The sequence below is a fragment of the Physeter macrocephalus genome, chromosome 16 (genome assembly GCF_002837175.3).
Source record: "Physeter macrocephalus isolate SW-GA chromosome 16, ASM283717v5, whole genome shotgun sequence".
In the NCBI taxonomy this organism is placed as follows: Eukaryota; Metazoa; Chordata; class Mammalia; order Artiodactyla; family Physeteridae; genus Physeter; species Physeter macrocephalus.
In genome coordinates, this window is record NC_041229.1 from 24,876,640 (window position 1) to 24,897,834 (window position 21,195).

The 21,195-nt window shown below is 35.3% G+C and overlaps 1 protein-coding gene across 4 annotated transcripts in view; it reads left to right on the plus strand.

Annotated features, from left to right (window-relative positions):
* Positions 1 to 21,195, plus strand: part of ALKBH8 (alkB homolog 8, tRNA methyltransferase) — a 54,335-nt gene that overhangs the window by 21,319 nt on the left and 11,821 nt on the right. For all 4 annotated transcript variants that reach the window (XM_007123358.3, XM_024117386.3, XM_007123359.3 and 1 more), the window contains 3 exons: positions 5,092 to 5,198; positions 15,285 to 15,436; positions 17,992 to 18,248. In XM_007123358.3, the coding sequence (XP_007123420.1) occupies positions 5,092 to 5,198; positions 15,285 to 15,436; positions 17,992 to 18,248 (516 nt within the window). The remainder of the gene's footprint in view (positions 1 to 5,091; positions 5,199 to 15,284; positions 15,437 to 17,991; positions 18,249 to 21,195) is intronic.

Consider the following 21,195-nt stretch of genomic DNA (forward strand, 5'->3'; position numbering starts at 1 on the left):
CCGCAACGGGAGAGGCCACGGCAGAGGGAGGCCCGCATACCACCAAAAAAAAAAAAAAAAAAATAGGGTTCCTCTTCTCCCTCACAATGGACTAATTATCTCATGATATGGTGGGATTCTATATTTATAAATCCAGGGAACGTATGTTAACAGTTTTGATATTGCTCTCTTTCTTCCTCTGTAAGTAGTTTGTAGCTTCAGTCTTGTATCCCTGCAGTTGTGTCTGTCTCCCTTTTTCCTTTTCTCCTTTCTCACGTGTCCAAACATGGCAGACATGGCCATGATGAGGTACGTGGAATCACTTGTTTGCTATTTAAAATAAAAAGCAAACTTACTTCATTTTGTTACTGAACCAAACTTGGGTCTGCTTGCCCGCATGCAGTAAAGCCAATCTGCTGACACTGGATTGTGGTGAGGGAAAGGGCAGCATTTATTGTAAAGGTGCTAATACAAGGAGGATGGGTGGCTCATGCTCTAAAACCCTAAAGCCTCCGAAGGGTTTCAGAAAAGCTTTTTTAAAGGCAAGGTGAGGGAGGGGTGTCCCAGGATATGTGATCAGCTTCTGCACAGTTCTCTGATTGATTGATGGTGATCAATCCTTAGGTGCCAGACGGTTTGGAGGCTACGTGCTCATAATCATTAAGTAGTTAATTTCTTCCTTTGATGGTGGTTTTAGCATGTAAAAAACTCAGGAAATATGCGTCAGATACTATTATCTTGGTACTTCAGAGAGGAGCTAAGGCAGAGGATATGGGAGAGGGGTCTGTCCGAGGAAGGCCCCATAGGGTCCTGCTCAGTTACAGGTGGGTCCAGTTAGGTCAACTACAGAAGGTTTAGATTTGGCAGGCTATGGGAAATGGGTGGACTTCTTTCTAGTCTGCTAAATTCTCAGGTATGAAATATTTTCTCCAGCTAAATATAGTCACTTCTGTCCTCTCAGCTTTCATCATTCTGTATAAATCACACATCATTCTTTACCTCTTATTGTCTCTTGTTGATACATCCTCAAGGGTTTCAAAAGGTTAAAGGTCTCAGCCTATTTTTAACCAATAAGGATCAGGATTAAGTTTGTCTTCTTTCTCAGAAGTGTTCCCAGTAGCAATATATTTTTGCATTTTCCTGTTTAGCCAACATGGAGGAGATCTGTTTCATGTACTTTCTGTTATGCATCTTATCTTTTTTTTCTTTTCTTTTTTTTTTTGGCTGTGCCATGCGGCATGTAGGATCTTAGTTCCCCGACCAGGGATTGTACCTGTGCCCCCTGCATTGGGAGCCTGGAGTCCTAACCACTGGACCGCCAGGGAAGTCCCTGCATCTTATCTTTACTTGAGTAAATACTTGAGTGATAGCTGTGTCTGGGTTTTTTTTTCTGTTGTATTTTGGTTGTGTTAAAGGTTTTATAAGATCAGAATGTCTAGGGTTTTTTGTTTGTTTGCTTTGAACTGAACATTATCCTCAGTCATGCCCCATTGTTGCAGGAGAAGGGGGTGTGAGAGAATGGTTATGTCCCAGGTCTTGGGTGAGTTCCTGGGATAGGCTACCAAGTGAGGATTCTTGGCTTCATGTAGGAAAGAATTCTAGGGTGAGCCATAGTAAATGAAAGCTTGTTTACAGAGACACATTCCATAGACAGAATGTAGTCAGTCTCAGAAGGTGAGACCGGGCTCCCAGGCTGTGGGGGTGGTTAGTTTTTAATGGGTTGGGTAATTACGTATGCTAATGAGTGGGAGGAATATTCTAACTGTTTTGGAGAAGGGATGGAGATTTCCAGGAACTGGGCCACAGCCCACTTTTTGGCCTTTTATGGTCAGCCTGGGAACCATCCTTGTGCCTATGGGTGTGTCATTTAGCATGTTAATGCGTTACAGTAAGCTAATGCATTATAATAAGGCTCAAGGTCTACTGGAAGTCAAATCTTCTGCCATCTTGGGCCTAATTAGGCGGATTAGTTTTTATTGTATCCTCAATGGCTGTGTTTTTTTAATGATTGTGCCCTGCCCGCTTCCCTTCTGTCTTACCATGAGCTTGCTGGGAACTTGATCTTTATTGACTCTGCCATCTCAGAAAATAAAGAATATAGGTAAAGCCAAAAAGAATAATTGGAAAAACCTCCTGTGGAGCAAAGCTGTCACAGGGCAGAATGATTCAGCAGTTGCTGGCAAGCATTATTTATTGTGAATCCTTAGTGAATTTTTGAAAAAAATCTTTTTTTTTTGCCTTTAACAAGCATTATATATTTTTAAAATATATATATATATTTATTTATTTATTTTTGGCTGTGTTGCGTCTTCGTTGCTGCGCATAGGCTTTCTCTAGTTGCAGTGAGTGAGGACTACTCTTCATTGCGGTGCATGGGCTTCTCATTGCAGTGGCTTCTCTTGTTGCAGAGCATGGGATCTAGGCACGTGGGCTTCAGTAGTTGTGGCACGTGGGCTCAGTAGTTGTGGCTCGCGGGCTCTAGAGCTCAGGCTCAGTAGTTGTGGTGCACAGGCTTAGCTGCTCTGCTGTATGTGGGATCTTCCCGGACCAGGGATCGAACCCGTGGCCCCTGCATTGGCAGGCGGATTCTTAACCATTGCGCCACCAGAGAAGTCCCACAAGCATTATATTTCAGATACAGATATTGTGATGATATTGATAATACTTTATTTTTATGATGGAATATTTTAAGGGAAATTTGATTTTCATAGAAAATGTACATTTAATTTTATAAATAAGTCATTTCCTTAAATTCACAAAAACTCCCCAGAGAGGGGAGAGGGTCTGGAAATGGAGTTAATAATTAATCATGCCTACATGAGGAAGCCTCCATAAAAATCCCAGTGGTATAGAGAGATGCCAGGTTGATGAACACGTGGAGGTGCTGGGAGAGTGGTGTGCCCAGAGAGGGCATGGATGTTCTGTACTCCTTACCTTGTCCTATACATCTCTTGCATCTGATGTTCATCTGTATGCTTTATTGTCTTCTTTTATAATAAACTGATAAACAGTAAGTAAACTGTCTTCCTGAGTTCTGTGAGCTTCTCTAGTAAATCAATAATGATCATCAATAATAATCATTAATAAGTATTCTGTACATTTTCTAACATAATTCCCATAACATTTGGATTATTTGGTAGTGTATTTTTCTTCCTTGAAACTTGGCTTTTATATTTCAGCACAAATGTTTCCACGTTAATTAGTGTCATGTTTGTATTTGTCTTGTCAGTTCTAATCATTTGTTTAAACTGAGATTTCCCTATTTTAAAATCATTACTCTGTTGATAGGAGGGGATGTGTTTGAATTTCACAAATATATATGTATTTTGTATTTTTAAAACATGTGGAATGTTAATTAGCCAGAAACTGTAATCTCCAGGTGGGCAGAGAATATGTCTCTTATTCACCATTGGAGTCTTTGATGCCTCACACAGTGATTAATAAATATTTGTCTAATGAATGAGTTATAGTCTAGTCTCTCAGAATATTTTCCCATCAAGAGTTTTCACCCAGACAGTTTTCATTCCTTTAAGCCACAACTGATCATCTTTAATAATGTAATTAATAAATACGCTATTATTTTTTCTTATGTGTGGACCTTAGTGTCTATTCAGAAAATTGAAGCCTATATATAATGGCTTAAAAATGGGCCACAGTGGGCTTTTCTCCCCTTTTCCCAACATTTTATTATGAAAATTTTCATACCAAAAAGTTGATAGTATTATACAGTAAATCCCTATATACTCACCACCTGATGCTACAGTTAACATTTTAATATACTTGCTTTATTAAATATCTATTCATCTAACCACCCTCTGTCTGTCTCTCAGTCCATCTTCTTTGATTTATACATTTCAGGGAAGTTTCATTTCATGCCCAAAACTTCAGAATTTATGTACAGTGTTTATAAAATAGAATGCTTTTGGAGTATGACTATTTGAAATTTTATGTCATCATTTGGAACAGATAATTGTTTGGAAAATTAAATTCTATCATCTTACTTTATTTTCCATACTTAGATTGGAATGGCAAATAAGAAGGGGAAAAAAACAGCTTCGATCTGTATAATTTTGTATAGTTTACAAAGAATTTTCATGAGCATTATCTAATTTGATCCAATATTATTATTAATAATAGTAGGTAACAGTTACAGAATACTTTCTTTGGTGCCAGGTACTGTGCTAAGTTTACCTTTAATGAAGGTACTATGCTAAATTATGTTCATCCCACTGATATTTGGTTGTCATATTTATTTTTCAGATGGATTGATTTGTTCATTTAAATATTTTTTAGCCCTGTCACACGCCTTTTTAAAATTCACATTTGTTAGCTGCTGCTGTGTTTAGACTGAAGTCATCAGTGTTTGGGTTCCTGAGCACAAAAACATTTTCTTGGCTGTTGTACCTTTATATGTTGCTCTTTATAATATTTGATTGTAATTTAGGAAGAATTGCTGAAAATCCTCCTGTGTTCTTTGTTTATCTCTTGTAAATCAGTCTCTAAAATCCAAAATGTTGCATGACTTTAAAGGCAAAATGGATTATATGAGAATCTGCATCTAATAGTTACTTCCCCTTATATTATGAATTATTAATATTTCTATGAATAATAATAGTGTTTTTTGTATTTATGATGTGCCAGATACTGTAATTTATATCCATTTAACAATCCTGTAAGAGTTGAGGAAACTGGACACAGAAGGGTTAAATGACTTGTCCTGAGTCATATGGCCAGTAAATGAAAAAGCCAGAATATGAATGTTTCAGCTTCTAAGTCCTTGTGTTTGACCACTACCCTAGTGTTTTGCATAGTATATGTATGCTCCTCAGACCATCCGCATCATAATTTCCTTAGGTGACTGTTAGAAGTGCAGATTCCTAAGCCTCATGATACATCTACTGAGTCTCTCTGTGGATTAAATATGTTTTTTAGTCATTCAGTTGATTCTTAAGTACACTAAGTTTGAGAACCTCTGTGCTATGCCATCCTATAAGCATTACCAAGTTTTAATCTCTGTTAGCCTAGAAAGATAGCCAGAATCAATGAATCGTTCTTATTCTTGGAGTACATGACATTTTGGATTGATCTTTATGCTTTTGTCTTTACTTCAAGATTGTCATGGATTTTAAGCACCCAGATGGTGTCACAGTGCCCATTATGCTGCCTTGTAGGAGTTTGCTGGTGATGACAGGAGAATCTAGATACCTTTGGACCCATGGGTATGTACTGAAATGACCTTGATGACAGGATACCTTTTGCTTTGTGGGAGTTCTCATTCTTTTCTTCCTGAGCCACCAGAACCATGCTCCAGGCTTGCACATTGAGGCTTCTGGGTTTTAAACCCCAGGGACATCTATGGCTTTTAAAAAACTTTTTATTTTGAAAAAAATTCAAATTTAAAGAAAAGTTATAAGCATAGTATGGTGAATTCTTCACCTTTCACATAGATTTACCAATTGTGAATATTTTGCTGTGCGTTTTCTCTCTCACATGTTATCATTATTATTTTTGCTGAATCATTTGAGAGTAAGTTGCAGCCATCATGACTCTTTACCCTTACACGCTTCATTGCATATTTTTAAAGAGCAAGGACATTGTCTGTACCAGGGGTTGGCAAACAATGGCTCGTGAGTCAAATTCAGCCATTATTTTTACAAAGCTCTTGAGCTAAAAATGGTTTTACATTTTTAAGGGGTTGTAAAGAACAAAAACAAAAACAAAAAAGAATGGTAGAGACTGTATGTGGCCCTCTGTGCCTAAAATATTTACTATCTGGCCTTGTTACAGAAAAAGTTTGTCAGCCCCTGTTTTATGAAACTGCAGTGTAAGCCTCAAATTCAGGAAGTTCAACATTGTAAAATACTCTTATCATACTCTTATACAATCCATCGTGAAATTGTGCTAGTTGTACTTTGTAGTATTGTCAAAGAAAAACCAGAGCCTGACAGTAGTTAAAGCAGCAAAACCAGATTTTACTCAGGAACTATTGCAACAGGGGAAAAGAGACCTCAGTATAGGAGTGGGCTCAATTTCAATACAAAAAGGAGAAATGGAGTTTTATAGGCAAGGAGCCTGGGGTTGGGAATGGGGCAGTGTGGGTGGATAGAAAACTACTAAGAGGAAACATCAGTGGTAAGGGGGAATTCTGGCTAAACCAACCATAGGATTCTTGCTGAAGGCAGGCCAGGATGATCAGACATCACCTGGGGGAAAGATGCGGGTAAGGAATTTGGCTAGATATCAAGGATGATCAGATATCGAGGGTGGGGGATTCGGGCTAAATTGGCTTAGCAGGATTCTTGTTAAAATGGGGCTAGATCTAGAAATACCCAAGGATAGGGCCTATTTGGGCTCAGAGGAACCTGACTAAAGTTTGGTCATGGAGAGAATCTGTCAGTACCTCTTGGTAAGTTTTCCCTCTGATCTAGGATTTGGCCCATTAACCTGCATTACACTTAGTTGTCAATTCTCTTTAGTCTTCTTTAATTTGAAACAATTCCTGAGCTTTTCTTTGTCTTTCATGACATTTATGCTTTTAAGAAGGCTAGTTGTTTTACAGAATGACCCTCAATTTGAGTTTGTTCGATTGAATCTAATCTGAAAGAAATGGGTTATTCACTTTTGGCAGGAATAAATCCTAGCCTTTTGAGGTGGAAGCATCACACTGATAAATTTTACGTATATTGTCACTTAAAATACTTCTGAGCTCTGTACTTATTAATACTGCCCTGGTCGGAGATTTTAGCTGATGCATTTTTATAAAAATTCAAGGAAGTGAACATGTAAATGAATTTGTAACCTGTCCTAAATGAGCCATAAAAACAGATGGACTGATTTTGTGCACTAAGGATTAAATTTGCCTGATTTCTTTTTCACAGCCATTTAAATATTTTTAACTTTCAGTAATTGAAAATGGTGATGTGATCCAGTGGTGTTTAAAGTATTCCTGTAATTTTGAGAATATTCACATTTTCTTTTGTTTTAGGTTCAAGGATTTTTACTATTGGTACCATTTAAACTTAAGAGTAATAGCAGTACAACAAATACAAAATAAGAAATTACATGCTATGGGCCTATGTTATGAAAATATTTTAATTTGTTCTGGGTAATAGTATAGATTAATTCTCCTAAACATCATCTTGATCAGATTATTTTCTTGTTAAATGTTAAGAGTAGGATCTCTGGAAGATTGACTTGCAGGTTAATATTTATTTTTAAACCTTTCTCTAGAATCAAAATTTTCTATAATAATTTCAGGGGAAAAAGAACCTTCAGTATTATTTTTAAAGGCTTCCACTGATACCCATTATCTGTAATGTGATTTGTGTGTGTGTGTGTGTTAAGAAGAGAGAGAGAAGGAGGGAGGGAAGGGAAGGGAAGACACACAGAAATAGGAACAGAGAGACTGACCAAACAAATGGTATATCAACTGACGGGTTCCTTGGAATCTGGATGGAAGGGAAGATAAATTGAAAAAGCACATTTAGTGCACTTAAAAATACATATAAACTATAGAAATAAACATTGATTAAAAATATTTTGATCTCTGTGCTAAAAAAGCACTAGAAAGCACTACTGAAGAAGGCTGATTAACACGGCCAATTGCAAATACTTTTAATTTGATATATAGTTTACTATTCTAGCCAGCATGCCCTAAATCAAAGATGGCAAACTGGCAACACATGGGTCAAATATAGCAGTCAAACTGTTTGGCTGGTGTGGTAGTGGTCAATGTTGTGGCATTTAAAAAAATTGTTTACACGTGAAAATTAGGAGCTTTTACACAAGAATCTGAATTTTCAGCTTCTTTTGAAAATTGAGAAGATCTAAAACCACAGTATCTTTTGGCAGCAGTAGCTGAGACTATCAATGGCCTTCTATAGGTAAGACCTACATTTTCAGATTCTCTAGAGTTCCTACCACTTTCTATGACTCCCTGAACTACAGCTGAGTATCAGTTGTCATTTATCACTGTGCTTTTACTGTTGTTTTTATCTTATAACAGAGTTAAGTGAAAATTAAATATTTCTTAAACTCATGTCTGTTTTAAAAGTGGGGAAAAAAGGTAGAATGAGCAGGAATGTGTGTTTTAAGAAAAATGGAAGAGAACACTTTGTTTTTTTAAATGAAGACAATTACTATGTGTTTAATGGCAAACAATATATTTCTAAACAAATCTACCTGCTTCACTCATTTATGTTAGTTGACTAGCCTTGGGTTGCATTAGCTCATGAGTTTGTGTGAGCTCTCCTTTTAAATTATTTTTGGAGCATTTTCTTTGTGCCAGGCATTGTCTAAAAGCTTTACATATATTAACTGATTTAACTCATATAGTCACGGTGGAAAGTTTTTTTTGTGGTTTTGTTCCCATTTTTAAAGGAAATTGGAGCATAACTTGTACAAAGTTACAAAACCATTACAGGGCAGACACAAGATCAGAAAGCCAGGGAGTCTGGCTTCAGGATCTGTGCTCTTAACCATACCGTTATAGCTAAACTTGTTTGCTCTCTTTCATCTGAATTTATACAGTGCCTTGTAGCCTTCAGACTTTTGTCAACTCTTAATGCAATAAATTTCCTTTTCCTTTCCATTCACTTGTTTTTAACATGTAGCTCAACTTTTATTTCCTTTATAATATATAAAGCTTTTTCTGACTGCAGTAGCCTGAAATAATTTCTCTCTTAACTCCTAAAGACTGTATTGTCTCCTACTGGCTTGTGATGTCTTTTCTATTGTATTGAACTGTTATTTAAATCTATAAAAATGTTTTTATCTTTTTATTTAATATTTTCCCAACTAGATTATAATTTAAGTACAGGGGGAAAAAAAGATGTTCAGAGATATGTAAAGAATTAATTATTTTTAACATATGGATTACCTCTTCCTAAAAATCTGAGATTGATACCCAAAGCAGTAAGTACTGCTTGACCTTTGCCTAAGATTTAACTCTAGGCAAGTGAAGTAATTGACTTCAGAGAGCCATTATAGAGAACTACTTAGTACCCAAGAGAGAATTGCTAATAAGAGTTTCAAGATATTCATTGTTCTAAAATATCTTGACTTTGTTCAACACCATAGTTTTAATCATTTTCAGCTATTAGAGTGACAATCATATAATTTCAGGCATTTTTCGCTTGCTTTTACTTCTAAAAAATTTTTTTTTTTTTAACATGAGCTCTTTTAAAAGAGCCATTCTCACAACTCGTTTTATGAGACTGGCATTACCCTGACACCAGAATTTGTTAAGGACATTACAACAAAGTAAAATTACAGACGAGTATCTCTCAGAGATAATAAAAGTCCTTGACAAAATATTAGAAAATCCAATTCTGCAATATTAAAAAAGGAAACACAAAACAAACTTGGGTTCACTTGCCCACACACAGTAAAAGCCAGTCTACTGACATCAGGTTGTGATGAAGGAAAGTGCAGCATTTATTGTTGGGCACTGTACAACGAGTCCGGACAGCTAGTGCTCAAAAAGCCCAAACTCCTCAATGGGTTTCAGCAAAGTATTTTTAAAGGCAAGGTGAGGGAGGGTCATCCCAGGGTATGTGATCAGCCTGTGCACAGTTCTCTGATTGGTTGATGTTGAAGTAACAGGGTGGTGCCACAGGGGTTAATAGTATCAATCCTTAGGTGCAGTAGGTCATGGGTGCTCATGGTCATCAAGTAGTTAATTTCTTTCATTTAGTAGGGGTTTTAGCATCTGTAAAACAATTCAGGAAATGTGCATCAGATACTATTATCTAGGTACTTCAGAGAGGCGCTAAAAGCAGAGGATATGGGGGAGGGATCTGTCTGGGGAAGGCCACATAAGGTCCTGCTCGGTTACAACCTGTAAAATACTTCTTTTCCAATACTCTGAATTAATTAGTTTCAAAAGTAAACAGTTTCAGAAGCTGTCAGCCTGGAAATTCTGATTTTTTAATTGAGATTTTATTTATATATAACACTGTATTAGTGTCAGATGTACAGCATACTGATTCTCTCTATGTATATAGTGCAAAACGGTCAAGACAATAAGTCTAGTTAACATCCATCACCACACAGTTACAAATTTTTTTTTCTTTTATTGGGAACTTTTATGATATACTCTCTTAGCAACTATCAAATATGCAATACGGTATTATTAACTATAGACACCATTACAGCACCCGGACTTATTTACTTTATTATGAGAAGTTTGTACCTTTGACCACATTTACCATTTCACACACCTTCCCCCACCCCACTTCACCCCACCCCACCCACCCCACAACCACCAGTCTGTTTTCTGTATCTATAAGTTTATTTTTATTTTTGTTTTACATTCCACATGTAAGTGAGATCATATGATATTTGTCTTTCTTTCTCTGACTTATTTCACTTATCATAATGCCCAGTTGTTTCCATGTCTTGGCTATTGTAAATAATGCTGCAGTGAACATGGGGGGTACAAATATCTTTTTAAGTTAGTGTTTTTGTTTCCTTCAGATAAATACCCAGAAGTGGAATTGCTTTGTTATATGGTAGTTATATTAAAATTTTTTGAGGAATCTCCATACTGTTCCATAAGGGTTGTACCAATTTATATAACCATCAACAGTGTACATGGATTGTCTTTTCTACACATCCTTGCCAACACTTATTTTTATCTTTTTGATAATAGCCATTCTTTTTTTTTTTCCCAATTTTTTTTAACATCTTTATTGGAGTATAATTGCTTTACATTGTTGTGTTAGTTGCTGCTGTATAACGAAGTGAATCATCCCCATATCCCCTCCCTCTTGTGTCTCCCTCCCACCCTCCCTATCCCACCCCTCTAGGTGGTCACAAAGCACCGAGCTGATCTCCCTGTGCTGTGTGGCTGTTTCCCACTAGCTATTTCATTGTATGTACATGCCACATCTTCTTTATCCATTCATCTGTTGATGGACACTTAGGTTGCTTCCATGTCCTGGCTGGTACTAGCCATTCTAATAGGTATAAGCTGATAATCTCATTGTGACTTTGATTTGCATTTCACTGATGATTAGTGATGTTGAGCACCTTTTCATGTACCCATTAGCCATCTGTATGGGCACATAGATTGAACTGTAGTCAGTTGTTTTCTATTTTCCCTTTAATATACACTAGAATTTTGTAGATAATAAATTTCATCTTAACTTGATCATACTTTTATCATGTTTGCTTTTTTTTAAACTATGTTTATCTTTTAGCCTTCCTACTAGTTTTTTTTCTACTAATTTTATAAGTGGTTGATCTATTACCTTTACTGTATATTTGCCTTTACCAATGAGATTTTTCCTTTCACAGTTTTCATATTTCTTATGGTCTTTTCTGCTTAGAAAAGTCCCTTTAGCTTTTCTTGCAAAGCTGCTTTGGTGATGCTAAACTCTTTTAGCTTTTGCTTGTCTGTAAAACTTTTGAACTCTCCTTCAACTCTGAATGAAAGCTTTGCTGGGTAGAGTATTCTTGGTTGTAGATTTTTCCCTTTCATCATTTTAAATATATTGTGTCACTCCCTTCTGGCCTGCAGAGTTTCTGCTGAATAGTCAGCTTATAGCCTTATGGGAGTTCCCTTGTATGTAACTTGTTGCTTTCCCCTTTCTGCTTTTAATATTCTCTCTTTATCATTATTTTTTGCCATTTTAATTACAGTGTGTCTGGGTGTGGTCCTCTTTAGGTTGTTCCTGTTTGGGACTCTCTGTGCTTCCTGCACCTGGATGTCTGTTTCCTTTCCCAGGTTAGGGACGTTTTCAGCTCTTGTGTCTTCAAATATGTTCTCTGCCCCTTTCTGTCTCTCTTCTCCTTCTGGGACCCTTATAGTGTGAATATTAAAGCAATTGATGTGTCTCAGAGGACTCTTAAACTGTCCTCATTTCTTTTTATTCTTTTTTCTTTGTTCTGTTCAGCTTGAGTGATTTCCACTACTCTGTCTCCAGCTCGATAATCCATTTCTCTATATATCATCTAATCTACTGATGATTCCATCTACTGTATTTTTTATTTCAGTGGTCGTATTCTTCAGCTCTGTTTGTTTCTTCTTTATATTTTCTAACTCTTTGTTAAAAATTTCTACTTCTCACTCTGTTCATCCAATCTTCTCCTGAATTCTTTGGTGAACTTCACAATCACGACCTTGAACTCTCTGTTGGGTAGATTGCTTATCTCCACTTTACTTAGTTCTTCTTCTGGGGTTTTTATCTTGTTCTTTCATTTGGAACATATTCCTCTGTCACCTCGTTTTGCCTAATTTGCTGTTTTTATTTCTATGTATTTGTTGGGTTATATTTCTCAATCTCAGAGAAGTGGTCTTACCTAGGAAGTGTCCTGTGGGGCCCAGCAGTGCACTGCCCTCTGGACACCGGAGCTATATGCTCTAGGGGTGCCCTCTATGTAGACTGCATGGGTCCTTAAGTTGTGGTGGGCAGACTACTGTGGGCTGTCTGGTAGACATGGTTTGTACTTTAATTATATGGTTGATCTTTTTCTTTTCTAGATGTGTAGTCAACATATCTGATTCTTCATAAAGAACAATCAACAACTTTAGTATAAAATTATGCTTTTTAAAAACTTGCTGAGATCTTTCAGGCCTGGCACATTCCCTGTGAATATGAAACCCACTTCTATAGGCAGATAACCTTGCTAGAGTGGGTCAAGCAGAAAACTTGGCTTTAGAAGATTTAAGTCTCAGGAATAGATTTAACAAAAGATATACAACACATATACTCTAAAAATCACGAAACATTGGTAAGGGAAATTACAGACCGAAATAAATGAAGAAATAGAGATGGCATAATCATGGGTAGGGAACTTAATATTGTTAAGGTATCAGTTATTCCCAAATTGATGTAATGATTTAGTGTAATTCCAGTCAGAATCTTAAAAGACTTTTTGTAGAAATTGATTAAAAGACTTTTTGTAGAAATTGATAAGCAGATTCTAAAATTTACCAGGAAGCATGAGTGATCAAGAATAATCAAAACAATCTTGAACATAAGAACAATGTTGCAGGATTTATTCTACCTGATGTTTAAGATTTACTATATATAAAGCTACCTAATCAAAAGAGTGTAGTATTGTACAGATAGACAAATAGACCACTGGGACAGAATATATTCATAGATATAGTGTCAGTTGATTTTTGACAAAGATGGCAACGCAATTCATTGTGGAAAGGAAAATTTTCAACAGATGGTGCTGGGACAACCAGAGATCTATGTGGAAATAAAATGAGCCTTGATATACCTCACACCATTCACAAAAATTAATATGGGGTAGGTCATAAATTTAAATATAAAAACAAAAACTATGAGATGTCTAGAAGAAAATACAAGAGGTTACTTTTGTAGCTCTGGGGTAGGCAAAGTTTTTTTTAGAAAGGTTTCAGAACACTGTAAAAGAAAAAGAAGACAAAATAACTGCATCAAAATTTAAAACTTCTGCTTATCAGAAAACAGCATTAAGAAAATGAAAAGCCAGGCTATACATGGGGGAAAAATATCCACAATACATATATCTAACAAAAGACTGGGTATAAGATTTGAACAGATCCTTTACCAGAAGGATCTATGAATGGCTAAAAAGCACATGAAAAGAAGCACAATATCATTAGTCATCAGAGAAATACAAATTATAACTGATATCTCATGTCACTTGCTACTTGCTAAAATGGCTAATATTTAAAACTTAGACAATACCAAGTGTTGGTGAGAATGTCAAGCAGCCTGAAACTCTCATATGTTGCTGGTGGGAGTGTAAAATTATGTGCAACCATCTTGGAAAACTGGTAGTTTCTTACTCTATGACCCACCAATTTCACTCTTAGGTATTTTCCCAAAAGTAATAAAAGTATATATCTGAAAAAGCTGTGTATAAGCTTTATTTATAGTAGTCCCAAACTAAGAATGCCAAATATCAATAAACAGGAGATTTTGGATAAATTATGGCGTGTTCATATAATGAAATTTTACTCAGTGATTAAAGAAAAACAGTGAACTGCTGAAACACACAGCAACATGGCTAAATCTTAAAATTATGTTCAATGGACAAAGCCAGATACAAAATAGTGCCAACTATATATGAAATTCAAGAACAGGCAAAACTATATGGATAGAAATCAGAATAGTGGTTGCTTTGAGGGGGAAAAGACTGACTGGAAAAGGGCACGAGGGAATTTCCTTGGGTAATTGTCTTGATTGGGATGGTGGATACATGGTTGTGTGCATTTGTCAAAATTCATTGAATTGTACAGTTAAGATCTGTGCATTTCACTCTATAAATTTAACTTTGAAAAGGCCATATTTTCTTACTAAATGATTCCTTTTTCCCATTCAAAAATTTGATCTTACTTCCAAGATTCCCTTTAAACTTTCTTAAAATCTACAATGGCTTGTACTTTTCTCTCTTTAGTTTTCAATCTTTGTTTTACCTATTTTATCTATGTTAATCATATACTTTTTTGTTCCATTATCTGTTGTTTTCTGATGTTGATGTCCTTGACTTCCAGCTAGATTTCACTTACTAAGAAAGAAATATTAGAAATTCCAGTGATAATTATGTATTTGTCTATTTCTCCTTTTAGATTTTGTTTTCACTTTTTGCTTTATATATTTTGAGGCTGTGCTATTAGTTAGGTGCATACAAATATATAGGGTTTTTACATAATATTTTTCTTTTGGATTGACCCTGTTATCATTATGAAATGTTCTTTTTTATCTCTATTAATACTTATTGCCTTAAAGTCTACTTTGTCTGATTAGTATAGCTATACCACTTTTCTTTTGGTTTTGCTAGGTATATGCAAAATATTTGTTTTTTGTATGTTGTATCTTTTTTTCTATCATTTTTCAACTGTTCTCTGTCCTTATTTATAAAGTATGTCTCTTGTAATCAGCATATAGTTGGATTTTTAAAAACATCCACTCTGAAATTCTTTGTTCTTTAATTGGATTTAAAGTCCTTTTACATTTAACATTACTGATAATTGGATTTAAATTTACTATCTGTTTCCTCTTTGTCCCATCTGTTTCTTGTTTTTTGTTCCTCGGCATTGGTATTAATTAAGCATTTGTTATTGTTCTATTTTTCCCCCTTGCATAGTTTGTTAGCTGTAAATGATTACCCTGGAGATAATTTCCTAAGAGACAAAGACTTCTATTTCTTTGTTTTTTTCCCCCAATGCTTAGCAATTCAGGGAATCCAATAGATATTTGCAATAAATTCTTCTAGATTTACTCTATTTGCTTAATATTTTTAAAGGACCTGAAATATGTTTCTGAATACAGTGTTAAATAAACTAATTTGACTGTTGTTTTTAGAATCACACCCAGAAAATTTGATACTATTCAAGCGTCCAGGGGTCCCAAAAGTGGAATTATTACCGGAGATGTTGAAGACTTAACTTTAAGCAAGAGGGGAATACGGACATCATTTACCTTTAGGAAAGTGAGGCAAACACCTTGTAATTGTAGTAAGTATATAATTTTGATTCTCCTGTAAAATGGAGTAAATCTACTCTGAAAATCTTTTAAAGTCCCATAAGAACTGAGAAGAGCTTTGTCTTAACTCATCTAATGGCATTCCTGTGTTCTGCCTTGTATTGTACTTACATATACTGTTCTTAACCACCCGCATAGTTAAGTTTATATTCCTTGAGGGCAGGGACTGCATCTTACTCATCTTTATTTTCCTCAAACATAGTACTTGAGCATAGTTGGATTCTAAATAAATATTTTATTTATTGTAGTCATGGTTAAGAATACTACAGTTTGGGGGCATTAAAATATCACTTGTACAAAAATAAGTTTTTTTGGAAACAGCTTGTCACATTTCTCAATTACTTCTCATTAACCTAACAGGGAAGTTGGAGATGACAAATTGTTCTATAGTAAGTGGATAACTTTAGGGGGATTAACAGTGTTTGTTTTAGTCAGTTTGGAAAGGAGTGCTTTAAAACTTGTCGAGGATGCTGTTTTGAATTGTCTGTATAAGTGCACCATGACCTGTATTTTTGGACTCAAATAAAAACCCCTTGTGTTTTATAAGTAATATTTTATAATGACAGTGATGTTATGAGCTTTTTACATCTTGGTGGTTTCAGTTATGGGTGGTATCTTAGCAGGAGCTTTTGGATTTAGTCATCTTAAAAACATTTTAAATTAAAAATCTTTGTTATATGTACAAGATATTATTGTTAGGAAACTTGGAATCTTCATATTTGATATCTTCATGTTAGTGAAACTTAAAATAGGTTTTAACAGGTTTTTGTTTCTTTTGCTTAAAGTGTCATTGAGGACTTAAAAACAAAATTTTTTTATCGATTAAAAAGTATTTATCTAGTATTTGATGAATGTCTAACACTGCCAGTAGCTTTACAAGGTATAGAAAAATAAAGCATGGCTCTTGTTCTCAAGGAACTTGAAATTTAGTAGAAGAGACAAGTTTTCTTATGCAAATGTTTTTTTGTTATGGGCATTAATTTAAGGGATGCTATAAGAAGCTCTGATTGTATATTCAGTTTACAGAATTTTTGAAAGTTCAAGGCCATCTTTTGGATACTTCTGGTCAAAATTTGTGGATTTAAGTGATCCTCCCTTTACATAACTGAGATGTTCATAATTTCCAAGAGAATAAAATTTTTAGCAAGACCAGTTTAAGATAATTGTAATGTATATTGTAGTGTAATTGTAATTCTGATGTAACCAACTTAATGTAACCCATCTGTTTCCACATGTATGTTTTAGAGCTCTCAAGCTTTCTGGGGCTACCCTTTTCTTAAATGTCTACATAAAGTGTTTAGAGCTTCACTTTACATATTAGTAGGGACTAGATAGTTCCACTCCCATTCAAGGTTTGGAATCTTCTAGTTATATTTAGGGAAAATTCCTGAAGCCATCAATTCTTTGCTGCCACATGATTTCTAATTATTGCTAAGTCTTGTCTGTGGTTTCTCTGGGAACACTACTTCTTCCTTTATTATCTAGTATACTACCCATAAAAAGATGTTGTGTGCCACAGACTGGCTGAAGACAAAGGGAAATTATAGCATAGCTGAGAAAAGGCAAGGATTTGAAATGAATATTAGACGTTATTGCAGAGAACAGGGAATACTTCAAAATTAATTTGGGACATTGTATCCTAAATTTCCTCTGTCATCTCCTCTACTTGCTGGTGTTCTCCTTAGGATTTGTTCATTCTATTGAAGGAGGCAACACAGTGTAGTCATTGAGAATGTGGATTCTGGAGTCTCCACTGCCTGGGTTCAAATCTTGACTGTATGACTTACCATCTTTTTCACTTTAGGATCATTATTTAATATTCCATGAGTCAGTTTCCTCATCTGTAAAATGAATGTAATAGTACCTTTTCATAGTTTTACTGTGAGGATTGAGACAATATATGTAAACCGCTTCAAACAGTATTCATTAAATCTTATGATTATTACCAAATCACAATTTGTTTCTAGGTCTGGTTCTTCTTCTGAGAGTCCTAGGGTCCCCAGAACTCCTACAAGACAAAAACCCTAAATCCTGTTAATTGCTAAATTTCTTCTGGTTATGCCAGGCCCATCAAGATTTTTTTCCTGAATAAGAGGACCCTTAATCCCAAGATGAAATAGGCATCTGCATTATAAGGCATGCAGAATTACAGTCATATTTTGTTTCAAATGGATTTACCCCTTCTTATATTAGACCCGTCACATACATAATTGGACTTGCTAGGTAAGAACTACTTTTTTTAACTGATAAATCAGAGCCTACTTAACCCTAGTCATCAAACATAGATTGATTTGCTTTTTCTTTTGAGAAAACAATCATACCTTATGAATCATTTGGATAAAAATAATGGTTTAGCGACTTCCCTGGTGGTCCAGTGGTTAAGACTCTGTGCTTCCAATGCAGGGGCATGGGTTCAATCCCGGGTCGGGGAAGTAAGATCCCACATGCCGCATGGTGCGGCCAAAAAATAAATTTAAAAAACAAACAAATAAGTAAATGGTTTATATTGCTTTCTTTTATTCATTAGGTTACCCTTTGGTCTGTGACAGCCAGATGAAGGAGACTCCCACATCATTTCCAGAGAGTGATAAAGAAGCCTCACAACTGGAGCAAGAATATGTCCATCAAGTTTATGAAGAAATTGCTAGACACTTTAGCAGCACGAGACATACCCCTTGGCCACACATTGTGGAGTTTTTGAAAGCTTTGCCAAGTGGTTCATTAGTTGCTGATATTGGATGTGGAAATGGAAAGTATCTTGGCATCAATAAGGAGTTATATATGGCAAGTAATTGTTGCTTCTGGCTTTCTTTTTGCTTTATTTGTAAGGGTTATTATCACCTTAGTCATGATATAATGCTGTGTTTTTAGGTCACTGCAGAAAATTGTAACCAACAGGTTGAAAATTAATGAACACTCCCATTCTTTTTATTCCTCTAGAAATTTATGGGCATGCCATTATTTTTTTTTTTTGGTCCCTTCAGATTTTGCTTTCTAAGAAGATTATTTTATCAGTAAAACTATCTTATATTTATAGAACTCTTTACAGGGTATAAAGAATTTTTATAGAAACGATTTTCTTTCCTAGTTCCTTTTAAGTATGAGAAGTATAAAGGAGATATTTTCATCCATCTTTTATAAATGAAGAAACTGAGGCTCACAGAGGTTATATTACTTCCTTGGTGTTATATTATTAGAGGATATAACTGGAACTTGAACCCATGCCTTATGACTCCAAATCTAGTGTTCTTTTACTCATAATAGAAAAAAAAAAAGGTTAGTACTTATTGTTGTCTTACTGTTGAGAAAATTAAACCTCAAGTAAATTAAAAATTTGACCACGGTTATAGTGCTAGACCTAGGACTTGAACCCACTTCTCTCTGATGCCAAAGTTTCTGTTTTCAGTTGTTATAATTTCCTTTTCTAATGGATCACTTTTTTATCTGCTGTGATAGGAAGTAGGAAGTTCTCCCTGCATTAGTGCATTGTTGTAAGTACTCGTGTCAACACTGCTCTGTGAGGACTGGAGCTTCCCTTTCTCAAGATCAGGGGAGGAAGGACTAGAGTAAGGGGAGTATATAAGGAGAATGAGAGCAGTCTACCTTCATGGGCTGTTGTAGTATGTCAGATTGCTTGTAATCTTTATTTTTACCTCATCCTATATATTGTACACCTACATGAAGAAAGAACAGTACTACTGCAATTGAGGAAAGGTAGACTTTGTGCATTAAGAGGCAGATAAAAGAATCGCTTTTCATCAAGAGAAGACAAGTATTCATATATTGTCATCATGTTTACAATTAAATTTTAGTTTATAAAGAATAAGGTCTAGTGAATTGTTTGTTCATGTTGAAGAGGAAATAGGTTTTAGATTTGTCACAACTCTAGCCACAGCTTAAAACAAAGTATATCTTCTGATGTTTTAATCTTAAGGTACTTCCCAAAAATGTTTCTCAGGAAGCTATGCTTTTACACTTTCTTGATGATAACCTGTGGCTTTGTCTAGTCAGGTATCAATTGTGACAGTGAAACTAGGTTGAAGTCAAACACACTGACTTAGTCATATGATAATATTATCCTGTTACAGTTTAGAGAAATGATTTTTTGATAAACTGAACCAAAAACCTGAAGCTGATTCAAGAAGGAATATATTCAGAAGAATTAGAAAATCATAAGTGTACTCACTCTCCATAATCTACATTCATTTTATCAGTGGCAGTCTGCATGTGTTCTTTCCTGTCTGCTCTTCCTGGAACCTACTGCCATTGTCTGACCTCTAGGGAAGGCTTAGTAGGTGTGGTTTAATGAATGAATGAAAACTACTTGTCTGGGTTGGAGTTACGGTTTTCATTATACAAGAAATGGAATTATGTATGATAAAAGAGAAACCTACTTTTTTAAGCTGCTGAGGCTCCAACCTGGATGGAGCAATGATACTTGAATGTATTTTGAACAGCTATCTTTGAGCATGAAAATATGTGCATTTCTTGACATTCATGAGAATGTGACCTGAGACATTCATTCTGGGTATTCAAATATATATCTAAGATAGTCTCAGAATTTAAAAAATTATTAGTATTACTATTTTATATAATTTCCTTTACAAAGTATATTTTAAAAATACTAGCTTGGGCTCTCATGGAAATAGTTTTATAAACAACTATTCATTTCTCTTAGAAGTATATGTGGTGAATCTGTTCTTATCTGATCTGAGTTATGCATGAGGTTGTTCTTCTGCTCTTTAACTCAAAATTTCTGTTCTCTAGCTAAGAGACATTTCTTATTTAGACTCCCATCATTCCTAGCATCAGCATTAGCTGTTGGCTTCATCTTCAGAGTTAAATTTTGTAAGAAAGATTTTATACCTTCAAGAAACATTGCTTTTATAATGGTACCAATAATAGATAATATGTGCATACCCAGAGCTTGGTCTAGCTTATTCACTATGTGATATTCTGTGCAAGGTCTTAGAGTACCCTCAGCCTGAATGTGTTTCTTAGATAAATACTTACTTAAAAACAAGACCTGTATATATGCTGTCTACAAGAGACCCACTTTGGACCTACGGACACATAAAGACTGAAAGTGAGGGGATGGAAAAAGATATTCCATGCAAACGTAAATCAAAAGAAAGCTGGGGTAGCAACTCTCATATCAGACAAAAGAGACTTTAAAATAAAGACTATTACAAGAGACAAAGAAGGACACTACATAATGATTAAGGGATCCATCCAAGAAGAAGATATAACAATTGTAAATATGCACCCAAAATAGGAGCACCTCACTACATGACAAATGCTAACAGCCATAAAAGGGAAAATCGACAGTAACACAATCATAGTAGGGGACTTTAACACCCCACTTTCACCAATGGACAGATCATCCAAAATGAAAATAAGGAAACAAGCTTTAAATGATACATTAAACAAGATGGGCTTAATTGATATTTATAGCACATTCCATCCAAAAACAACAGAATACCCTTTCTTCTCAAGTGCTCATGGAACATTCAACAGGTTAGGTCATATCTTGGGTCACAAATCAAACCTTGGTAAATTTAAGAAAATTGAAATCGTATCAAGTATCTTTTGCAACCACAACTCTATGAGACTAGATTAGGAAAAAATCTGGAGAAAATACAAACACATGGAGGCTAAACAATACACTACTAAATAACCAAGAGATCACTGAAAAATCAAAGAGGAAATCAAAAAATACCTAGAAACAAAT